General features: G+C 32.9%; 1 protein-coding gene across 1 annotated transcript in view; it reads left to right on the top strand.

Annotated features, from left to right (window-relative positions):
* COL4A5 (collagen type IV alpha 5 chain) overlaps positions 1 to 20,695 on the top strand; it is a 188,191-nt gene that overhangs the window by 61,352 nt on the left and 106,144 nt on the right. The window contains exon 2 of the mRNA XM_006215198.4: positions 10,571 to 10,630. Within this exon, the coding sequence (XP_006215260.1) occupies positions 10,571 to 10,630 (60 nt within the window). The remainder of the gene's footprint in view (positions 1 to 10,570; positions 10,631 to 20,695) is intronic.

Here is a 20,695-nt window from a genome sequence, read left to right as displayed (position 1 = left end):
TGAAATATAGTTAGTTTACAACATTGTGTTAGTTTCAGATATATATCTTTTTTGGTTACCAAATGGGAAAGTATGTGTCGGGGGGAAATTAGGAGTTTGGGATTAACATATAAACGGTACTATATAAAAAGTTAAACAAGGACCTACTATATAGCACAGAGAATTATACTCAATAACTTGTAATAAATTTTTAAATGTATTTCTTGTGAACCAAACTTTTTATCATTCTGAAGTGAACTGTTTATCTTTTGTAGTACTTTTTGCCTTAAAGTCTATTTTGTTTGAAATTAACATAGGTATATCAATTTTCTTTGTTCATTATTTGTATGATATAGCTTTTTTTATCTTTCCTTTGAACCTTTCCATGTAACATAATGTTTTTAATGTCTTTCACTAAATAGCATACATGTTACCATTTCCCCAGTTTTTTGCAATCTGAGGATACCTGTCTCTTAAGTGTTTCTATCAATGTACTTACCAACCTAATTTTTTAGTTACAATATTTTCAAAGAACTGAAAGAAGAAAACTGAATGAATTACCAGTGTATTTTCCCTTGAAATTCAACACGTTAACATTTTGCCATGTTTGTTTTATATTTTTATGTCTCTTTCTCTTCAGTGTCTGTGTGTGCATGTATTTAATGATTATGTAAGTATTTTGTGTGTATATGTTTGTGTGTATTCGCATGTTTTTTGCTAGACTATTTCAGAGTAATTTACAAACATCTTGATGCATTATATGCCTAAATACTTCAGCATGCTTCATGCCTCACCAAAGGAAAAGGACATTTACCATGTAAATACATCATTACTGCACTTTAAAAACTTAACAATGATTTTAAAGTATAATCTAATATTCAAGTCATATTCAGATGTTCCTTATGGTCCTAAAAATCTTTCATAACTGTTTATGTATGACATTTGTTTATTTTCTTACGTTTTTAAATGTTTAAAAAATCTGGAATTAAGTTTTTAAAAATCTGGAATGTGTTGGAAAATTTTCCATGAATCTCTCCTATCTCTGTACATCTTGAGAGGAGAGAAACTGGTGTTTTGTTCTGGACTATCTTTTCAAGGATATTTGTAAAGTGAACAACTTGGAAAATAGAGGCAGTATCTCCCTTTAGAGGAAAAGCCAGGTTTGTTTCCTGTCCAGTATAATAAAGACACAATCTCAGAGCAGTGGTCAAGCAAACTTACTGCCCATTATAAAATATGCAGGTTTCCTAAATACTCAGTCTCTTTTCTATGGCAATAATGTGTATGTGAAGGCATTGTCTTGTCCTCTTCATGTCATCCTGTGGGAAATGGACCTCAGGGAAGCCCAGGCTACTACTATGAGTAATAAGTTGTCTGTTTTCTCTGATCAGAAACCTTGTATTTTCTTCCAGCATCCATGGAACAATGGCAGGCTAACCTGTTAGCTTCCAAGTAGGGAAAAAAATCTCAGACCCTTCACATTTCCTGAGAGAATGGTTTTCCCACCTTTTTTTTTCCATGACAATAATTTTTAACAGCTTCTTTGAGAGATAATTTACATATAATACAGTTCATCTACTTAAAGTTCATAATTTGGTGGGTTTTAGAATATTTACAGAGTTTTGCAGCCATCACCCAAATCAACTTTTGAACATTTTTATCAACCTCGAAAGAAATCCACAACCCTTAGCTATCACTCCCCATGGCCCCCCAACTACCCAGCGCTGTGCAACCACCAATCTAGTTGTTGTTTCTTTAGGTTTCTCAATTTTGGACATTTTGTATGAATAGAATCATGCAACGTGGTTATTTGTGTCTGACTTCTTTTCTTAGTATAATGTTTTCAAGGCTCATTCATATCGTGGCACGTACTAGTACTTCATTGCTCTTTGTTGCTCAGTAATATCCCATTGTATGCATATACTACATTTTGCTTGTCAATCTATCATTTGGTGGACGTTTGGATTGTCTTATACTTTTTAGGCAATTCTGGATAATGATACTATGAACATCATGTATGTGTTTGTGTGGATGTCTGTTTCTGTTTTGCTTAAGTTTATACCTACGTTTGGAATTGCTGGATAGTATGTTTGAGAAACTACCAGACTGTTTTCTAGAGCAGTTGTGCCATTTTGTATCCTCACTAACAATATATGAGGGTTCCAGTTTCTTTGGAACCAGTTACTTTGGAATCCTTGCTAACACTTGTTGTTTGTCCTTGCTTATGAGGTGAAATGTTTTTTTCTACGAGATGGAATTTTTTTTCATCACAGCCATCCTGCTATGTGTGAAGTGGTATCTCACTGTAGTTTTGTTCTTCGTTTCTCTGATTGCTAATGATGTTGAGTGTCTTTAGGTTAGTTTGTTCTCTTTTCATATCTAAAGGTAGAAAGTTAGTTTATTAACTAGACTTTTTTTTTAAATATAGGCATTTACTACTAAAAAAATTCCTCTAAGCACTGCTTTAAATGCATTTCATATGTTTTGGTATTTTGCAGCTTATTTTCATTTGTTTCAATGAATTTCTAATATACCTTTTGATTTCTCCCTTGACCCAAAGGTCAATTCGAAATAAATTGTTTATTTTCTACATTCTTGTGAATATCCCAAATATCTTCCTGTTATTGATTTCTAATTTCATTCCATTGTCATAGGAAAACATACTTTGTATTATTTCAATTCTTCCATGTTTATTAAGGTTTATTTTATGGTCTAGCATATGATCTATCCTGGAGAATGGTCTGTGCTGTCTTGAGAAGAATGTAAAATATGCCTTGTTGGGTACAGTGTTGAATAGATGTCTGTTAGGTCGAGTTGGCTTATACTTTTGTTCAAGTCCTCTGTTTCCTCATTGATCTTCTTCCTTGCTATTTTACTCTTTATTGAAAGCAGGATATTGAAGTCTCCATCTATTGTTGAGTTGTCTATTTCTCACTTCAGTCAGTTTTTCTTTCATGTATTTTGGGGCTCTGTCGTTAGGTGCACCTATGTTTATATTGTATCTTTCTGAAGAATTGACTCTTTTATCATTATAAAATGTCCTTCTTTAGCACTAGTAATATTTTTGTTTTATTAGATATTTTGTCTGTTATTAGTATATCCACTCCAGGTTTCTTACGGTTGCTATCTTAGTCAGTTTGTGCTGCTATCACAAAATACCACAAGTTCGGTGGATTATAAGCAACAGAAATATATTTCTCACAGTTCTGGAGGGTGGAATTTTGATAGCAGGCTGCCAGCATGGTTGGGTTCTGGTGAGAGCTCACTTCCAGGTTTCAGACTGCTGACTTCCCCTCGTATCCTTGTGTGGCATAGAGGGCTTTTCTTTATAAGGCCACTATTCCTACTCATGAGGGCCACACACTTATAATATAATTACCTCCCCAAAGCCTCACCTCTAAACGCCATAACAATGGGATTAGGATTTCAATATATGAATTTGTGCAGAGGAGAAACTTCAGTCCATTTCTGTTGCTGTTTGCATGATTGTATTGTTTCCATTCTTTTACTTTCAACCTTTTTGTATATTTTAATTTAATACTTTCTCCTGTAGACATCATTGGATCTTGCTTTTTATATAGTCTGAAAATCTCTGAATTTTTGATTGGCTTATTTAATCCATTCACATTCTGTGTTGTTATTGATATAATTGGATTTTTGTCTGCCATTTTACTTTTTGTTTTCTATATTTCTCATGCATTTTGTTGTTCTTCTATTCCTCCTTTATGACCTTTTCATTGAGTGAATATTTTCTAGTTAAATACTATAATTAATGATTTTCTTCACTGCTTTTTTTTAGTTGGTTTCTTAGTGGTTGCTCTAGGTCTTACCATGGACATAACCTATTAGAATCTACTTAAGATACAGCAGCAACTTAATTTCAGTAAAATATAGAAATATTACTCCTATGAGCTCTGTTACAGTTTATTTATTGTTACACATATTATATCTATCTATGTATGTGACAAACTAAAAAATACACTGTTGTAATTAGAATTAGAATGTTATGTAACTTTATGACTTTAAAGAAGCTGAGAAAGGCAAAGAGAGGAAGTATATATTTATAATTTGTTATATTGAACTTCTTGTATGACATTTCTGGTTCTTTTGTTCCAATGAACGCAAATTATTATGTGTTATAAATTTCTTGTTTTAGTAGTTTGCTTCCACAACCTTCTTTGTTATGTTATTGTCAAATATGTTACACTTCTATATATTATAAGCCCACCAGTGCCAGTATACCCATATGTTTTACATAATCAGTTTTTAAGTCACTTAAGAGAAGTAAGATACAGAACTATGCACTTGTACTGCTTTTTACAATTGCAAAGTTATGTTTACCACCACCCTTTTGTGTGTGTGTGTGTGTATTCAGTTACTGTTTAAGTTCGCTTGTTTTTTGCATGAACAATTTCCTTTAGTGTTTTTTGTAAAGCAGGCCCAATAGTGCTTAACTGTGAGCTGGAGGGAGAAGGAGCTCTGGGTTCATGTCTGCTCCCACCTTGTATGGAGCTTTTGTCAAGCTGATCAGTGGAGGGAGAAGGGAAGGGAGTATATCATGGATAAAATGCCATAGATTCTTGCTGTTCATACTGAGATTTAGTAAATTTTGTTGAATAAAAGTTTCTTCATTTGCTGTAGGTTCATCAGGCAATATCCAGAGGCTTAATTTTTTTTCTAAATTTCACTATTGTTGTTTTCTTAAGGAGATGGTTCACAGAGTTCCTCAAACTGTCATTTACAAAGTCATCTCTCCCATGGCATGACATTGACTTTGAGGAGTCCATGCTATTTGTCTTTGCGTAATGTACCATATTCCAAATTTGTGTGATTATTTCCTCATGCTGTCTTATTTTACATTTAACTGTGCTTAATGTAATTACTGATATATTTCTTTTATTTGCATTGTCTTTTCTAAGTTAGCACTTTCTATCTCTGTGTGTCTCTGTCTTTTGCCTTCTTTTGGACTTATTGAGTATTGTCCCCCTCTACTAGTTCAGAATGAATACCTCACTTTTCTTCTTTTAAGGTTTATCATAGAAGTTAGAATTCCTAGGTTGTATGCTTATGCCTATCAAAGTCTAAAGTAATCGATGTCTATGGTTGTTTTTTACACAATTGCAAGGACCTTAGAATACTTTCACATCACTCATCCTCTCCCATTTACATTGTATTATCACTGTTTTTCTTTTAGTATTCATTTTTTAACCCTGCACCTATTTTTAAAATTGTGTTTTATAGTAAATTTTAACTAAATTCAACCAAAAATTTACTGCTTTCCCCCCTCTTCATTCCTATTTTGTATTTTAGACCTTAGTTCTTCTGTAACCATGTAAATTATCTATTTGGTATACTTCTTCACTCTTTCTTCCATGTCTCTTAATTATTCTTTCATGTTTCCTATATGTTTTATCTCTGTTCTACATTATAAGTAATTCCTTTTCACTTTGCCAAGTGTTTTAACTTTACTAAGTCTCTTCCGCTGTATCTAGTTTGCTGTGAAGCCATCCAATGAGTTTTAAATTTCATCATTTTTACTTCTAGAATTAATATTGTATTTCAATTCAGCTATATTACTTTTAAAAAATTTTTCTGGTCCCTTTATTCTTCAAATTAAAAAAAATCTTTCATACATGTAAAAATATGTAACTTTATATTTTGTGTCTAGTAATTCTAATATTTGAAAACTTTGCTGAATAGTTTCTGCTATCAGGTATTTCTCCTGGTTGTTGCTCATGGTATTTTGTTTCCTGTATGCCTAGTGAGTTTTGAATAGGATAGCTTATTTTCCTTTTAAAAATTATTTTTTGGAATTCTTTGAAGTTTAATATGAAAGCATGCTCTTCTGCATAGGATTTACATGTATTTCTGCCCAGCCTCTGGGAGGTCAAAACAGTTTGATTCCACTCTAAACAAATTTGCACTTTGATATTAGGAGGTCACCCAGCCAATCGCTAATTTGGATTGCAAGTCTGTATGAGACTCAGCTTGTCATTATAGTTTCTAAAGGATCTTTTCCCCCTCTACTTCTCTGCTGAGAGCCAAGATATTTTTTTCTTAAAATTCCCTGTGAGTAGGATTAAAGGGTACTCTTATGTGGTACTACTCCTTTACACTGTAAAACAAGAATCTCAAATTCACCAAGTTTGGTAAATGCCCTTAGGGCAAAAGTAGTTTCATTGATGAATTTACTCTTTCCCCCCTCCCTCAGTAGATTTTGGCTTGATAAATTATCTTCTGCTTCTGTTTGATGCTTTTAAGTTATTTTTATATTTTTTCAAGCATACAAGTTTTTTTAAGCAGACATTTCAGTCTGAATAACTAACTTGCCATGTTATTGGAATATTTCTAATTTCTCTATGTCATTATTTTGTAGTGTATATCTTAGAACCCCTGAATCAGAATCTCCTAGAGATATTTGCTAAAATTTCAGGTCTGGTAGCCAGCCTCAAGCTTACTGAAACAAAATCTTTAGGATGTGGTCCTAGTATATGAATTTTTGTGAGTTTCTTTAAGTGGTCTGAATACATAGAGAAGTTTGCTTTTATTTGTACTTTTAGTTTCATCTCTGGTATTTTTTGTTTAATTGTAGGAGCCTGAGGTGCAAACATTGTTTTCTATACTTGTCCTAGCACCATATGTTGAACAATACATTATTTGCACATCTATTTGATATGGTAACTTTTGTCATACAGTAAAGTGTGTGTGTGTGTGTGTGTGTGTAGATATGTTTCTGGCCTTTGTTTTTTGCTTCATTGAGCTGCCTATCCTTTGAACAATACCACACTGTTTTAATTATTGTATCTTTATGATGTATTTTATTTACATGAGAAACAAATCTTATTTACTTACTTCTTTATTATTTTTCCCCACACTAAAAAGTTTAAACATTACTGTTGTTGCATCAGTGTTCTTGCTTTAACAGTTTTCAATGACTTTGTAGAATCTGTTTTTCCACAGTTTTTGAAAGTTGTTTTTTTTTTTGACTAATCTCCTTCTGTACTTTTTTCAAATGGACTTCAGAAGTCTATTAGACTGGTATATTTAATGTTTTTTTACCTGACTCTTTGGCCAGAAAAAATTGTGTTTTAATCTTATTGCTTAGTATGGCCATTTTCCCTTTAGGTATCTTTCTACTCATTTTAAAAAACTGAAGTGGAGTTATTTACCTCTCTATAGAGCCATTATGAACACTTGTAGGCTCAAGGGAACTCTCTTAAGTTTGATAGCAATTATTGGTTATACAAGTCATTTTTACTTGGTAAATCCTTCTGAATCACAGGCTGTAAAAGCTGGAAGCTACCTAAAGATATCATAATGTCTACCTCATGTTAACAAAGAAGAACCTGAGCCCTGGGATATGGGAAGGACTTATCCATAGTCATCTAATGAATCAGTTCCTGAGGTAAACTCAGGATGTATTTCTTATATCTTAGAGCTCTTTTTCTTACCATTGTTTGCTTTATTATTATTCCACTACATTTAAATGTTATCTTCATTTGTTTGGGCCTAGTTTGTTTTGTTTTGTTTTGTTTTTGGTAGACTGCAAGTTCCTTAAAGGCAGCACCCATTTTTTTGTATAACTCATAGCCCAAACTTTGTGCTTGGTGGTTATTAAGTACCTATTCAGTATTAGTAGATGTTGGTAAAAAACAAGTTGCTCCATTAAACAGATACCATATTTGGGGCTATTTCCTTGTGGGCATAATGGTTATAACTGTATGGAAAGTGGCATCTAGTGCTTGGTATGTGTATTACAGTTGCCTTCTTTTTTGTTTTTGTTTTTTTTTGAACTGAGTACCAAAGTCATTATCACAACCTAAGTGGAATAAATAGAGTATAATTTAAAATTTCAAATTGAATGCAGAGTTTTCTGTAATTACCAAATGTTTTAAGTAGTGACCTCTCTAAATTATAACTACATGTTAAGTAATAAAAAAGTGCAAAAAGATGAAATTACTAATTTTTCAAAAAACTTTGTGTAAAATCACTTTTTAAATGACACGCAAGGTTATTTAAAATTTTTATTGTTTGTTTATAAATTGTTAGGAATTAGAGGATATTGTTGGATACTGAAAAGTTAGAAATACAATTGTAAGTATGAATCACACAGTATTTTCTCCATATTGATGAAATCCTGTTAGGCTATCACTTTGCATTATTTCCAGGAACTTAATTTGTATTTTTTAAAAGCTTGATTTGTTTTTAAAATTCTTTTTTCTTTTTTTAATTGAGATATAGTTGATCTGTAATATTATATGTTTCAGGTCTACAACATAATAAATCACAATTTTTAAAGATTATTCTCCATTTATAATTATTATAAAATATTGGGTATATTCCCTGTGCTGTACAATATATCCTTGTAGCTTATTTACTTTGTACATATTAGTTTGTACCCTTTAATCCCCTACCCATATCTTGCCTTTCCCCTTCTATCTCTCCACTGATAACCACTGATTTGTTTTCTATGTCTATGAGTCTGTTTCTTTTTTTATATATTCACTAGTTTGTTTTACTTTTTAGATTCCACATATAAGTGATCACATACAGTATTTTATATATACATATTCCAACATACAGAAAACATACAGTACCTACATAAAAAGGTACAACTCTTAATGAAACATGAAAATGGAAGGTTGTACCATCTTTTACTAACAACACAAAAACTATGCAAATATATTTATATGTAAAGTGCAGATGTATATCACAGCCAAATGTTAATTCTCAGATTTACAGCCATTTTGGATTATCACCATCCTTTACTCCTGCATTAATGCATGTAATTGAGTATTGATAATATACATACTCTAATATAACCATTTTCATGAAGCAGCATCTTCTAAAATGTGTAAGTTATATTTTGGAATCTAGAATTCATGTTTGCACAAAACTACTATATATCTTAAATTAACCTCTATTCCTAACATACTGTAATGTAATTTTTGTGTATGGGATTATTCTTCCCATTAGAGAGCAATGATGCGCTGTCTTAGTATCTCTGCGTGCACTTAACATAATATAGTGGCTGGCACATAACAAGTGAGCAGTAGGTATTGTATTAGTTATATATGTTGGAAGGAACTGTTTCTTATTCATTTTTAGTGCCTAACAAGTTTTCTTCCCTCTAATCATGCTCAGTTCATGTTTGATGAGTAAGTCTGAATAAGTTTATTTAACCTGTAATGTAGTTGATGTGTAATACTAAAACTAGAGTGTATAATCTAATCATCTCTGTATAATAAATAATGGCTGCATAACAGATTTTTAATTAGAAATGTCAAATGCACATCTTTTACATGAACAACCTTTTGCATTGTGAATGAGAGATTTCTTCCAACATCAAGCCATTATTATTTGCTCTTATAGTTGGGAAAAGGAGTTTCAGCTTGAGGATTGCTTCAGATTGTAGGTAAGTGGGTTAGGAATTCTAACTAAAAGAATGAGGTTAGTAGCTTGATAAAGACTGGGGAAGGTACTCTGGTAGTAATTGGAGTAAAGGAAAGCATGGAATGTTGGGAAGGAGGCTAAGGTACATTTTAAGTTATAGGCTCCCAAGGCTGAACATTGGTAAACATTAATTGGTAATTACCTCACATAAAAGTTTCTATTTTTTTTAACCTGGTGTTTATTTTTTTTTATTGAGGTATAGGCAGTTTACAGTGTTGTGTCAATTTCTGGTGTACAGCACAATGCTTCAGTCATACATGGATATACACATTCATTTTCATATTCAAAAGTTTCTATTTTTTGATGAGAAGCATAACTCCTTATTGTAAGTAAATGCTGAGTTATCTACATATGTTAAACTAATTACTATTTGTTTTCTTAAGCAGTTAAGCTTCATGCCAGAGTAAAGGATAGTTCTGGATGGCAGAAGTCATCTATTGTCTTCTTGTCCTATAGGTTCTTATTTTAGAGGAGGATATTTTTGAGTCTTCAGGACCTCAGTTCCTAATACAAATGAATGAACTTGTTAAAAGTGGCTATTTAGACCATCTAGGCTGTGGGAACAGTATTTGGGGTAAAGCCTGGAACTGTTAGATACTGAGCATCTAGTGGTGAAAGAGTGGAAGCAAAGAAAAGAAAGGTGGTAAAATATAGAATTATGTACTTCATGCTCTGTGATTGCTCATGAATGCAGAGAAGCAATGGACTTCAAGTGGCAGGCATCCTTGGCTAGTTGCCAAGGTCTTTGCTAATATAGATTGAGAGGTAATTTCTTGTAGGTGATGTTAGGAGAAGAAAAGGAGTTCCTAACAGCTGTAAAACATATTTCAGGGAAGTTGTGTGGGGTTTTTTTTTCATTTTTTATGTCTTTGTAAAAGATTTTTCACTTTAAAATTATAAAAATTACATTTGCTTATTGTGAAAATTTCAAACAGAAATGTATACGATAAAAGATGAAAGGTTCCCCAGAGGTAACCATTGTTTGCAATTTAGTATATATCCTTTCAGATATTTTTCTGGTAGTTGTTTTTACAAGTTTGGATTGTAATGATGACTTGAATTCAGTTGAGATGTAAGTCAGAGTCTGGTTTTCAGGTTCATATTTAATGATTTTCTTCCCTCTTTATCTTCCTTATAGGCTTGCTATGGATGTTCTCCAGGATCAAAATGTGACTGTACTGGTATAAAAGGAGAAAAGGTAAGATGCGAGATGAGCCTTTGAATACTTCGAAAATCAATAAAATAGCAGTTTATTTAAAAAAAAAAACAGGGCTTCTACGTCAGTATCTACATAAATAAAAAGAATTTTTTATACTGCTTATTTTAGATTGGTCTAAAGATTAGACTGTATCTCAGGTATCAGCAAACATTCTCTGTGAAAGCTATATAGTAAATATTTTAGGCTTTGTGGGCCACATAAAGTCTCTGCCACATATTTTTTCTCTCCTTTTTTAAAAATAGCCCTTTAAAGGTGTTAAAAAAAATTCTTAGTTCTTTGACTATACCAAACATGCTTCTGACTGCATTTGGCCTGAGAGTTGTAGTCTGCCAATTTCTGATGGATCTTGTTGAAATCACTGAGTTAATCGGCAAAAGAAGGCAAAAACACTTAAGGAGGAACCAAACATTTATCAGGCTACTAATCTGTGCTAGATACCATACTAGTCAATTTTACGTATTTTTATCTAATCCGTGTAAGTTAAGTTAATGATTGGTGCATCTCTATTTTCATTTCACTTCTCCTACAACAGCATCCCTATTGTATTGATATGATGATCACAAAGTAAGTATTAGTGAAGATTAAATAGCTTAAACCTAGCCACTATGAGTCAGTGATTGACGCTGAAATTAGAAGACTAAAAAGGGATAGTGAATTGTGGCCTAAAAAGAATTGTCTTGGGAAAAAGATGATCATACTCTAGTCTCCACTCTTTGGAGCTCAGTAAATATTTTTGAATGAATCAGTGAATGCTACTAATTATATATGAAAAAGTTTGGGACAATATCTCAATAGTGTATTCCATTTAGGTGTATAGAAGGTACACTAGCATATTAAAGATGTTTAAAATCCTGGATTTAAAGAAACCTATTTGTTTTGCAGTGCTATATTTCCAAGCTCTTGTTAACCATTTAACTCACTTTCCTTCTAACAGAACACCTATTAATAGTAATTGAGTAGTGTTATACAGAACCCCTGTTTGAATAACATTAGTTTGAAGAGAATAGTTTTATAGTAAAGGCACTCTCTGTAGTGGTAAAAAGACCAAGAGGGATTAATTTCTAATGTTAGTGGAATGACTTTTATTAGAGTAACTCTTCTTGAGATAAGAAGTAAACACTGGACAAAATATAACAGCTATTTAATAACATAGGAAAGTGACCAAAGCAGGAAAAAAAGTAGAAAGGATTCTACCTTTTAAAAAAAGGAAGTACATTGGATAAGTTTGCATTTATGTGGCTTTTTTTCCTGGGATGCCCTTCAGTCTGCGTGGCAAAGGATGGCTAAAACCCAGACAGAAAAACCACAGTTTTAGTGACTTGAAAAGTCAGAGAACAGAATTGAGGATGCCAGAATAGCTGGAAAGTGATGAGGGATATGCTGGAATGGAGGGAACCATGGAAGGGAAGCCTAAAAATCTGCTTTTAAATGCCACCCAAATCCTTGATTGAATCCTGAACTTTATAAGTATAAGGGAGGATTCGTACAACTCAGCAAAAAGGAACAGCTGAAAGTCTGCAATAACTGAACATAGATTTAACTGCTGTCCACTGAAAGGAAAATAGAGTTTTAAGTGTTAGTTCAGCCGAGTTAACTATTTCCTAAAACAAAAGTTCAGTACTTTTCAAAGGATTTAAAAAAAAATCTGGAATGTCTGCATATTAACTAGAGTCCAGTATGCAATTAAAACTTCCTAGACATGAGAAGTAACAAGTAAAAGTGACCCGTAGTCAAGAAGACCAATCAATGAAAACTAAGTTTGCAATAACACAGAAGTTAGAATTTTTAGACAGAGATTTAAAGCATATAGGATAAATATACTTGTTGATTTAAAGGGAACTCTGCTTATAATGGAACAGATAGAGAATCACAACAGAGCAATGGAAACTGTAAAAAAAAAAAAAGGGATGTAAACCTAGATTTGAAAAGCAAGATGTAAGAGAGAGCAGTTTACCAGATGGGCTTTCAATAGCTAAAAGGAGAAGACTGAAAGTTGGACAAATAACTTGAGAAACACACATTACCTAAAACTAACTAAATGAAACAAAAATTATGAGTAGCCCTATTATCTGCTAAGGAAGTTGAATTATCAAACCCTTCCCATGCACATATAAAAATTCCAGCCCGGAAGTTTTCACTGGTGAGTTGTATGAAACATTAATGTAAGAGACCATATTAATCTTTCATAAACTCAGAAAATAGAGGGGTAAGGACTGATGACCAACTAATTTTATGAAACAGATATGCCCTAATACCCAAATCAGACAAAGACAAAATTACAAAATCAGAAAACTATAGTTCATTAACATAGATGCAGAATTGAGGAACAAAATTTTAGCAAGTCAGATCCCATGGCATATAAAGTGGATAATGTTTTCTTAGCAAGAAGGGTTTATGCCAGGAATACATGGTTGGTTTAACATTTGAAAATCAAAAATTGTAATTTACCATATTAAAAGGCTAAAAAGGTTTAAACATAAATAAGCCCACCATATAATTATCTCAATGGATGCAGAGAAAGTATTTACTGAAATTCATCACCCATTTCTTATAAAAACTCTCAACAAACTAGGAATAGAATGGATTTCCTTGATCTTAAGAGGCACCTACCAAACCCCTCTAGTTAATATTATATTCAGTGGCAGAAGATTTACATTCCTTTCTTCTAAGATCAGGAACATGTCTGCTCTTACCATTTCTATTCAACATTGCCAGTGCAGTAAGACAAGAAAAAGAAAAGGAAAATCATCCAGACTGGAAAGGAGGAAGCAAAACTCTCTCTTTTCTTGCAGATGAATAATAGTAAAATGGTCCAAAAACTTCTGAGTTTAGAAAGATCACAGATAAACAAAACCAATAAGATAAGATCAATAAACAAAAAACAGCTATATTTCTATATGCTAATACTGAAAATTAGGAAATTGAAATTATGAAAAATGCCTTTTGCAAGAGCATCAAAAATTTGAAATACATAGGATTAAATTAGACAAAACTGTGCAAGTCCAGTGCACTGAAAACTACAAAAATATTACGGAGAGAAGAAAACTTGAATTAATGAAGACGTATCATGTTCAAGGATTAGAAGACTCAGTATTGCTAAGATCCCAGTTCTCTCAGTTCATCTATAGGTTCAATGAACACTCTTGCTTTTCTTATAGAAATTAAAAAGCTGATTCTAAAATTTAGATGGAAATGCTAATACAACTTTAAAAAAAAAACCCAAAGTTGGAGTATTTGTATTACATAATTCAAAGACTTCGTATAGAACTACAGTAAACATGATAGTGTGCTAATAGCTAAAGAATAGACATATAGGTGAATGGAACAGAATAGAGTCCATAACTAGACCCATAGTGTATGATGAACTGATTTTTTCTGACAGAAGTACAAAGGCAACGCAGTGGAGAAAAGGTAGTCTTTTCAACAAATAGTACTGAAAGAATTGGATCTGCATATGCACAAAAATGGACTTTGACTCATTACTTCCACTGTATACAAAATTAACTCAAAATGAATCATAGACCTAAATATAAAACCTAAATCTATAAATCTTTTAGAAGAAGACATAGGATAAAATCCTTGTGACTTTGGCTTAGGTAGATATTTCTTAAATATGATACCAAAAACATGATCCATAAAAGAAAAGGCTGATAAAAATTATTTCATCAAAATTAAGAACTTACTCTTTTTTGAAGAAATTGTTAAGAGAGTGAAATGATAACCCACAGTCTAGGGAAAAATATGTATAAATCACATCTGATAATAATCTTGAAACCAGAATATATAGAGAAGCTTTAAAACTAAATAATAAAACAAACATCCCCGAATAAAATAAAGTTAGAAAACAATTGGCAAAAGATTTTAAGACAGTTCCCAAAAGAAGATATGTAGAAGGAAAATAGGCACATGAAAAGTTAGTCAACATTATTAATTAGGGAAATGCACAAAAAACATAGTGAGATACCACTGTAAACCTATTAGAATATATAAATACTAAAACATAGCCATACCAAATGTAGGCAAGAATGTGGAGCAACTGGAACTATCATAGATTGCTGGTGTGACCCTAGAATGATGCAAACACTTTGAAAACATTTTAGCATTTTCTAAAAAGGATAAACCTGTCCTATGACCCTGTCCATTACTAAGTATTTACCCATGAGAAATGAAAGCATATATCTATATAAAACTTGTACGTGAGTTCATGGTAGCTTTATTTGTAATAGTCAGAAAAGGAAACAACTCAATTGCCTTTTAACAGGTGGATGAATCAACAAATTGTAGCACAGTTGACCCTTCAACACAACAGATTTAAACTGTGTGAGTCTACTTATATGCATATTTCTTCCAATAAATACATACTAGAGTACTGTGCTATCTGTGGTTGCCAAGTGTAAAGTTATACTCATATTTTTTTAACTGCATAGGGGTTAACACTCCTAAGCCCCACGATGTTCAAAGGTCAAATGTATATTTATACAATGAAATAATATTCAGCAATAAAAAGGAATGAACTGTTGACACACCACATGTCTAAATCTCAAAATAATTATGCTGAGTGAAAAGTTAGACGAAAGAGTACATGCTGTGTAATTCCGTTTATATAAAATTCTAGAAAATGCAAATTAATCTAGGGTGATAGAAAGCAAATAAGTAATTACATGGGGGAATGGGCAGAGGCATGAGGAAAATGTTATAAAGAGGGACAAAGAAAAATTTTTTAAACATTTATAATGTTTACCCTAATATTGCTATTTTTTAATTAAAGATTTTATTTTGTTAGAGTAGTTTTAGGTTCACAGAAAAATTGAGAGATACAGATTAAATGCTTTGCCCCAACACATGCATATAGCCTCCCCCACTATCAACATCCCCCACCAGAGTGACACATTTGTTACAATGGATGTACCTACATGGACACATTATTACCACTCTTTATAGTTTACCTTTGAGTTCATTCTTCATGTTATACCTTCTGTGGGTTTGGACAAATGTATAATAACATGCACCCATTATATTTTATCGTACAGAGTATTTTCACTGCCCTAAAAATACTCTGTGCTCCACCTATTCATCTCCCCCACCTGTACCCGCTGGCAGCCCCTGATCTTTTTACTGTTCCCATAATTTTGTCTTTTCCAGAACATCATATAATTAGAATCACAAGGCATGCAGCCTTTTCAGTAATATGCATTTAAAACTCCTCCATGTCTTTTCATGGCTTGATAGCTTGTTTCTTTTTAGGCTGAGTAATATTCTGTTGTCTGGATGCATCACACTTTATTCATTCACCTAATGAAAGACATCTTGGGTGCTTCCAAGTTTGGCAATTATGAATAAAGCTGCTGTAAACATCTGTGTGCATGTTTTTGTGTGGACATAAGTTTTCAACTCCTTTGAGAAAATACCAAGGAATGTGATAGCTGGATCGTATGTTAAGAGTATGTTTAGTTTTGTAAGAAACTGCCAAACTATCTTCCAAAGTGGCTGTACTATTTTGCCTTCCCACCAGCAATGAATGAGAATTCTGTTGCTCCACAATCTTTCCAGCATTTGGTGTTGTTAATGTCGTGGATTTTGGCCATTCTAATGGGTATGTAGTGATATTTCATTGTTCTTTTAGTTTGCATTTCCCTGATGACAATGACGTGGAGCATCTTTTCATACGCTTGTTTGTCATCTGTATATCTTTTTCAGTAAGGTGTCTGTTAGTCTTTGGCCCATTTTTAAATCAAGTTGTTTGTTTCTTATAGTTGAGTTTTAAGAGTTCTTTGTATACTTTGGATAATAGTACTTTATCAGATGTGTCTTTTGCAAGTATTTTCTCCCACTCTGTTGCCTGTCTTTTCATTCTCTTTACATTGTCTTTTGCAGAGCGGAGATTTTTAATTTTCATAAAGTCCAGCTTATCAATTATTTCTTTCATGGATTGTGGCTTTGTTGTGGTATCTAAAAAGTCATCACTAGACCCAGGGTCATCTAGATTTCTTCCCATGTTGTTTTCTAGGAGTTTTGTGGTTTTGTGTTTTGCATTTAGGTCTCTGATCCATTTTGAGTTAATTTTTGTGAAGGTGTAAGATCTGTGTCTAGAATCATTTTTTTTTTGGCATGGAATGTCCAGTTCTTTTAGCACCATTTGATGAAAAAATGTCATTTTTGTGAGTGATGTATATGTTCATTATTTTGATTGTCACATATGTGACAAAAAATTTCAAATTCTATACTTTAAGTGCAGTTTATTGTATATTAATTTCACCTCAATAAAACTGCTTTTGAAAAGTAAGTTTATCACAGATACAATGAAGCATGTACATTCTGCCAAAGGAATGTGTCCAAGTTGCATACTGCTAAACAAAATTCATCAGACTCTTGATGAGAACAAAAAATTAATCAGTTGACAACCTGAGATTCATGTCACAGTCAAATATTACCTAAACAAAGTGTGCCCCTCTACCAGTTACATTAGGATTTACTGTGACTGCAAGCTTGTTAGAAATATAGTTAAGTTTCATAGCAGACTTAGTGAATCTAACTCTGGGGGTAAGATCAGGTAATCTTGTTTTAACAAGCTAAGTGGTTCTGATGCAAGCTAAAGTTTGAGATCTGACTTATATTATCTCCCCCCACCTTTTCTTTTGCAGGGAGAGGTAATTAGGTTTATTTATTTATTTATATTTTTCAAAAGAGGTCCTAGGAATTGAACCCAGGACCCTCATGCATGCTCTGCACACACTCTACTGCTAAGCTATACTCTCCCCGCTAGATATCTCCATCTTGACAGTTGCCAAAGATCTATATTCTTTTCTAATTATATTACTTCAGATATTTCTTTGTGCTATGTAATTAAAAAAACAAAATAGAAATTACACAAAAAGAAGACAAAATTGCCCATAATTTATATAATTATAAAATCATTATAATTGCATTACCTAATTAAATCATTGTTTCCACTTGTCCATTAAGGGTATTACCTTGCTCATATGTTTATATCATTTTTACAATATTATAATTCAAAATAATTTTAAAATTATAACAGTTTGTCCTAATTTTTATTTTTCCTGTCCTCAGAAAGTCAGTATTTTTCCTGTTAATGTTGCATCTTCCTTGAGAAACTATTCCTAAAATACTTTTTCATTCCCATGATTGTGTACAACATTTTTTATTGTGGCTATAAAGTACCCTTCATGTAAAATTGTAACATTTTTATGTGTACCTCTTACTCATAAACCAGGCTGTACTTCTAGGTAAATCAGTCTGCTATGCTCCTTTTTAATACTAGTTTGTGGTATATAAGCTAACTTTATCACAAAAAAGTCGTCCTTTGTATAATTCTCCCAACCCTAACTCTTATTTTTTCTGAATTTTTGGGAAAAGCATGTGCCATAAATTTTATATAATACATCAAGGAAGTTCATTCATTGAATGACTGTTTACTGAGTATTTTTTTCTGCTGGGCACTAAGAATAAAATGATGAAGATAGCTTAATTGATTAGATGAACAGGTAATGGAGAGAGTGAACTCAAAATTATTATACATTTCTGGCTGGGTTGTATTAGTTTATGAAATATGAAAGATGGTAGAAAGATAATGAATTCAACGTTGTTTATATTAAGTTTGGTTTTGGGAAAATTATATAACTTCTCTTTGCCCTAATTCTTCATCTATAAAATGGAAATAATAGTATTTACCTCATATTGTCATTTGAAGAATTAAATAAGATAAAACATGGGAGGAGTTTACAATAAACTCTGGCACACAGAAAACACTCAGTACATGTTTGCTATTGTTATTGTTGAGTGTTAGTTGCCTGTGTGTTATTCAAGTGGAGGTGTTTAAGACAGTTGGCTGTGTGAGCCCAGCTTTTAGGAAAAACGTGTTGATACTTGAGATTTCTCTGGGAAAGAGAGAGAAAGCATCAAAAAGGGGAATCCAGAGTAATACCAATATTTAAGGGACAGGCAGAGAGAGAAGATAATTCCACAAAGGAAAATAAGAATAATATTTTATCCAAATATGGGCAGGCAGTATAAACCAGTTTTTTTTTAAGTTTGACCTTCAGAAATAGATGCTCTACACCATTTTCTATGTTTGTGAATGTTAGCAAATTACAGTAAAATCTAGGTAGTTGTAAGGACTAAATAATTGCCTGACAACCAGTAGCAAAAGGTAGGCACACAACAAATGTCAGCCTTCCCTACCAAAAATGTTAGGAATTAGATAGAGGACCCTCCATCACCCTCTCCTTATGGAAGCCTTCTATAATTTCTACTGCAGGAAACTTCCTACTTTTCAAAGGCTAGGGATTGCTCTTGCAATTCTTTTTGCTACTGTCTAGTAGCTGCCCTTCTATCTTCCCTGCTATATCGATCAGTCAGCTAGATAGGACTAGAACATTATTTGATTACAGTGTGATGAGATTTCAGGATATATAATTTATAGGTATATGGTTTTTATTAATTTCAGCACAATTAAGCTTTCTAGCATTCTAGTTTATTCCTCTCTAATCTATAGCCCAGATAACAGTTTTGCTTCTGAGAAAATGAAGCCCTCTTCAAGCAGTATCCTCAAGTTTTGGCAGAGATACATTCTAAATACCAGTGGAGATCCCAAAATGCAGCTGCGTTTTCCACTTATGGAAATCTACTCGAACTAGATTGTTTTTTTTCCTTGTAGCTTCCTTTCTGACTGGCACTTGTGATCAGATTTCTATTACCAGCTCTGCCAGGAATGGTCTATGTAATGATTTTAGGCAATCCAACTCTAAAATTTTTGAATCTTTTATTTCTCTTCTCTTGTTCTATTTCCTTCATAATAATTGGGTTGAGGTTGATGGATACAAAATTATCATAATTCTATGAGTGGTTAAAACAACAGAGATATATTTATAGAAAATAGAAAATGCAGTGATGTGTCAATAATAATTATTGTCAAAGCCACAGGAATGTTTAGACCTACCATTAATTGGCTAATATTTGTTTCATTGGCTTTGAAGTAGTAAGTGGAAACTGACCAGAAGTAGCCTTTCCAAAGTACTTATAGTTATTACAGAATGATTCAACATAACAAGGAATTATTCAATACAAAATTATCTAAGCTACCTAGACTAAATTTAGTACTTAACACCCCCCCAACTCACTCTGGGGTTATGAATAAAAGTTGTCTCTACCTTAACCTCCAGGGGTATGTGCCTCTAGTGGCCCAGTAGTCAGTTGCCTTGTCGAAATGGATGCTCACTATAGGTGCTCCACTAGGATTTGGTGAGAGGATTCCCAGAACAAGGTCCAGAGACTCAGCCTCTAAGCCTTGGGAAAGTAGAGGAACTGCTTGCAGCCCTGCAGATGAAAGCATATGCCATGGAGTTATGAGCCTTTGGGGTTATTAAACTTAATAGTGGTGAATTTGTTTTCTGTAATTGGATCCCCTAGAGATGTCAGGGTTCACACTCTTGATATGATTGACTGTGTGCAAGTTAACTAGCCCTAATGTGTCTATCTAATGGTTTATTAGTACACACGGTGGCTCTGTAACCCCCACCTAACTAACTGTACAGATATGCACATCAGGCAACCTTTCCTGAGAGATGCTGATAAGATGTGGTGGACCCTCACTAGTAGGTATCCTGTGCTGGTGTTTATAAATGCAGTGATCAGAACTGGAACTTGAATCACAATTCAAATAGTAATTCTGCGTAGAGGAATTACTGGTTCTTTTTTCTTTTTCTTTTTTCTACCATAAACATGTATTTCTTTTTTTATATTAATTTTACGATCAGAAAAATATATAAAATATTTGATATTATATAGTTATATGTATGATATTTTTCTAGCTAACTTATCTCTAATCAGCTAATGAATTTCCATTCTGAATAATCCTGCAACTCTCCGCTACAAACCTAAAATCTCTGATATTTTCCTTTTACCCTTCTTCATCCCTGCACCATACTTATTTTACATAACCCCTGCAGACCTGGTCTCCTGGATTTGTTGCCATCTTTACTGTTAGTTTCTTGATGTCAGTATGTTTAAACTTCACTTCATCTCTGA

Source organism: Vicugna pacos, chromosome X, assembly GCF_048564905.1.
Source record: "Vicugna pacos chromosome X, VicPac4, whole genome shotgun sequence".
Lineage (NCBI taxonomy): Eukaryota > Metazoa > Chordata > Mammalia > Artiodactyla > Camelidae > Vicugna > Vicugna pacos.
This window is presented reverse-complemented; position numbering and strand designations above follow the sequence as displayed.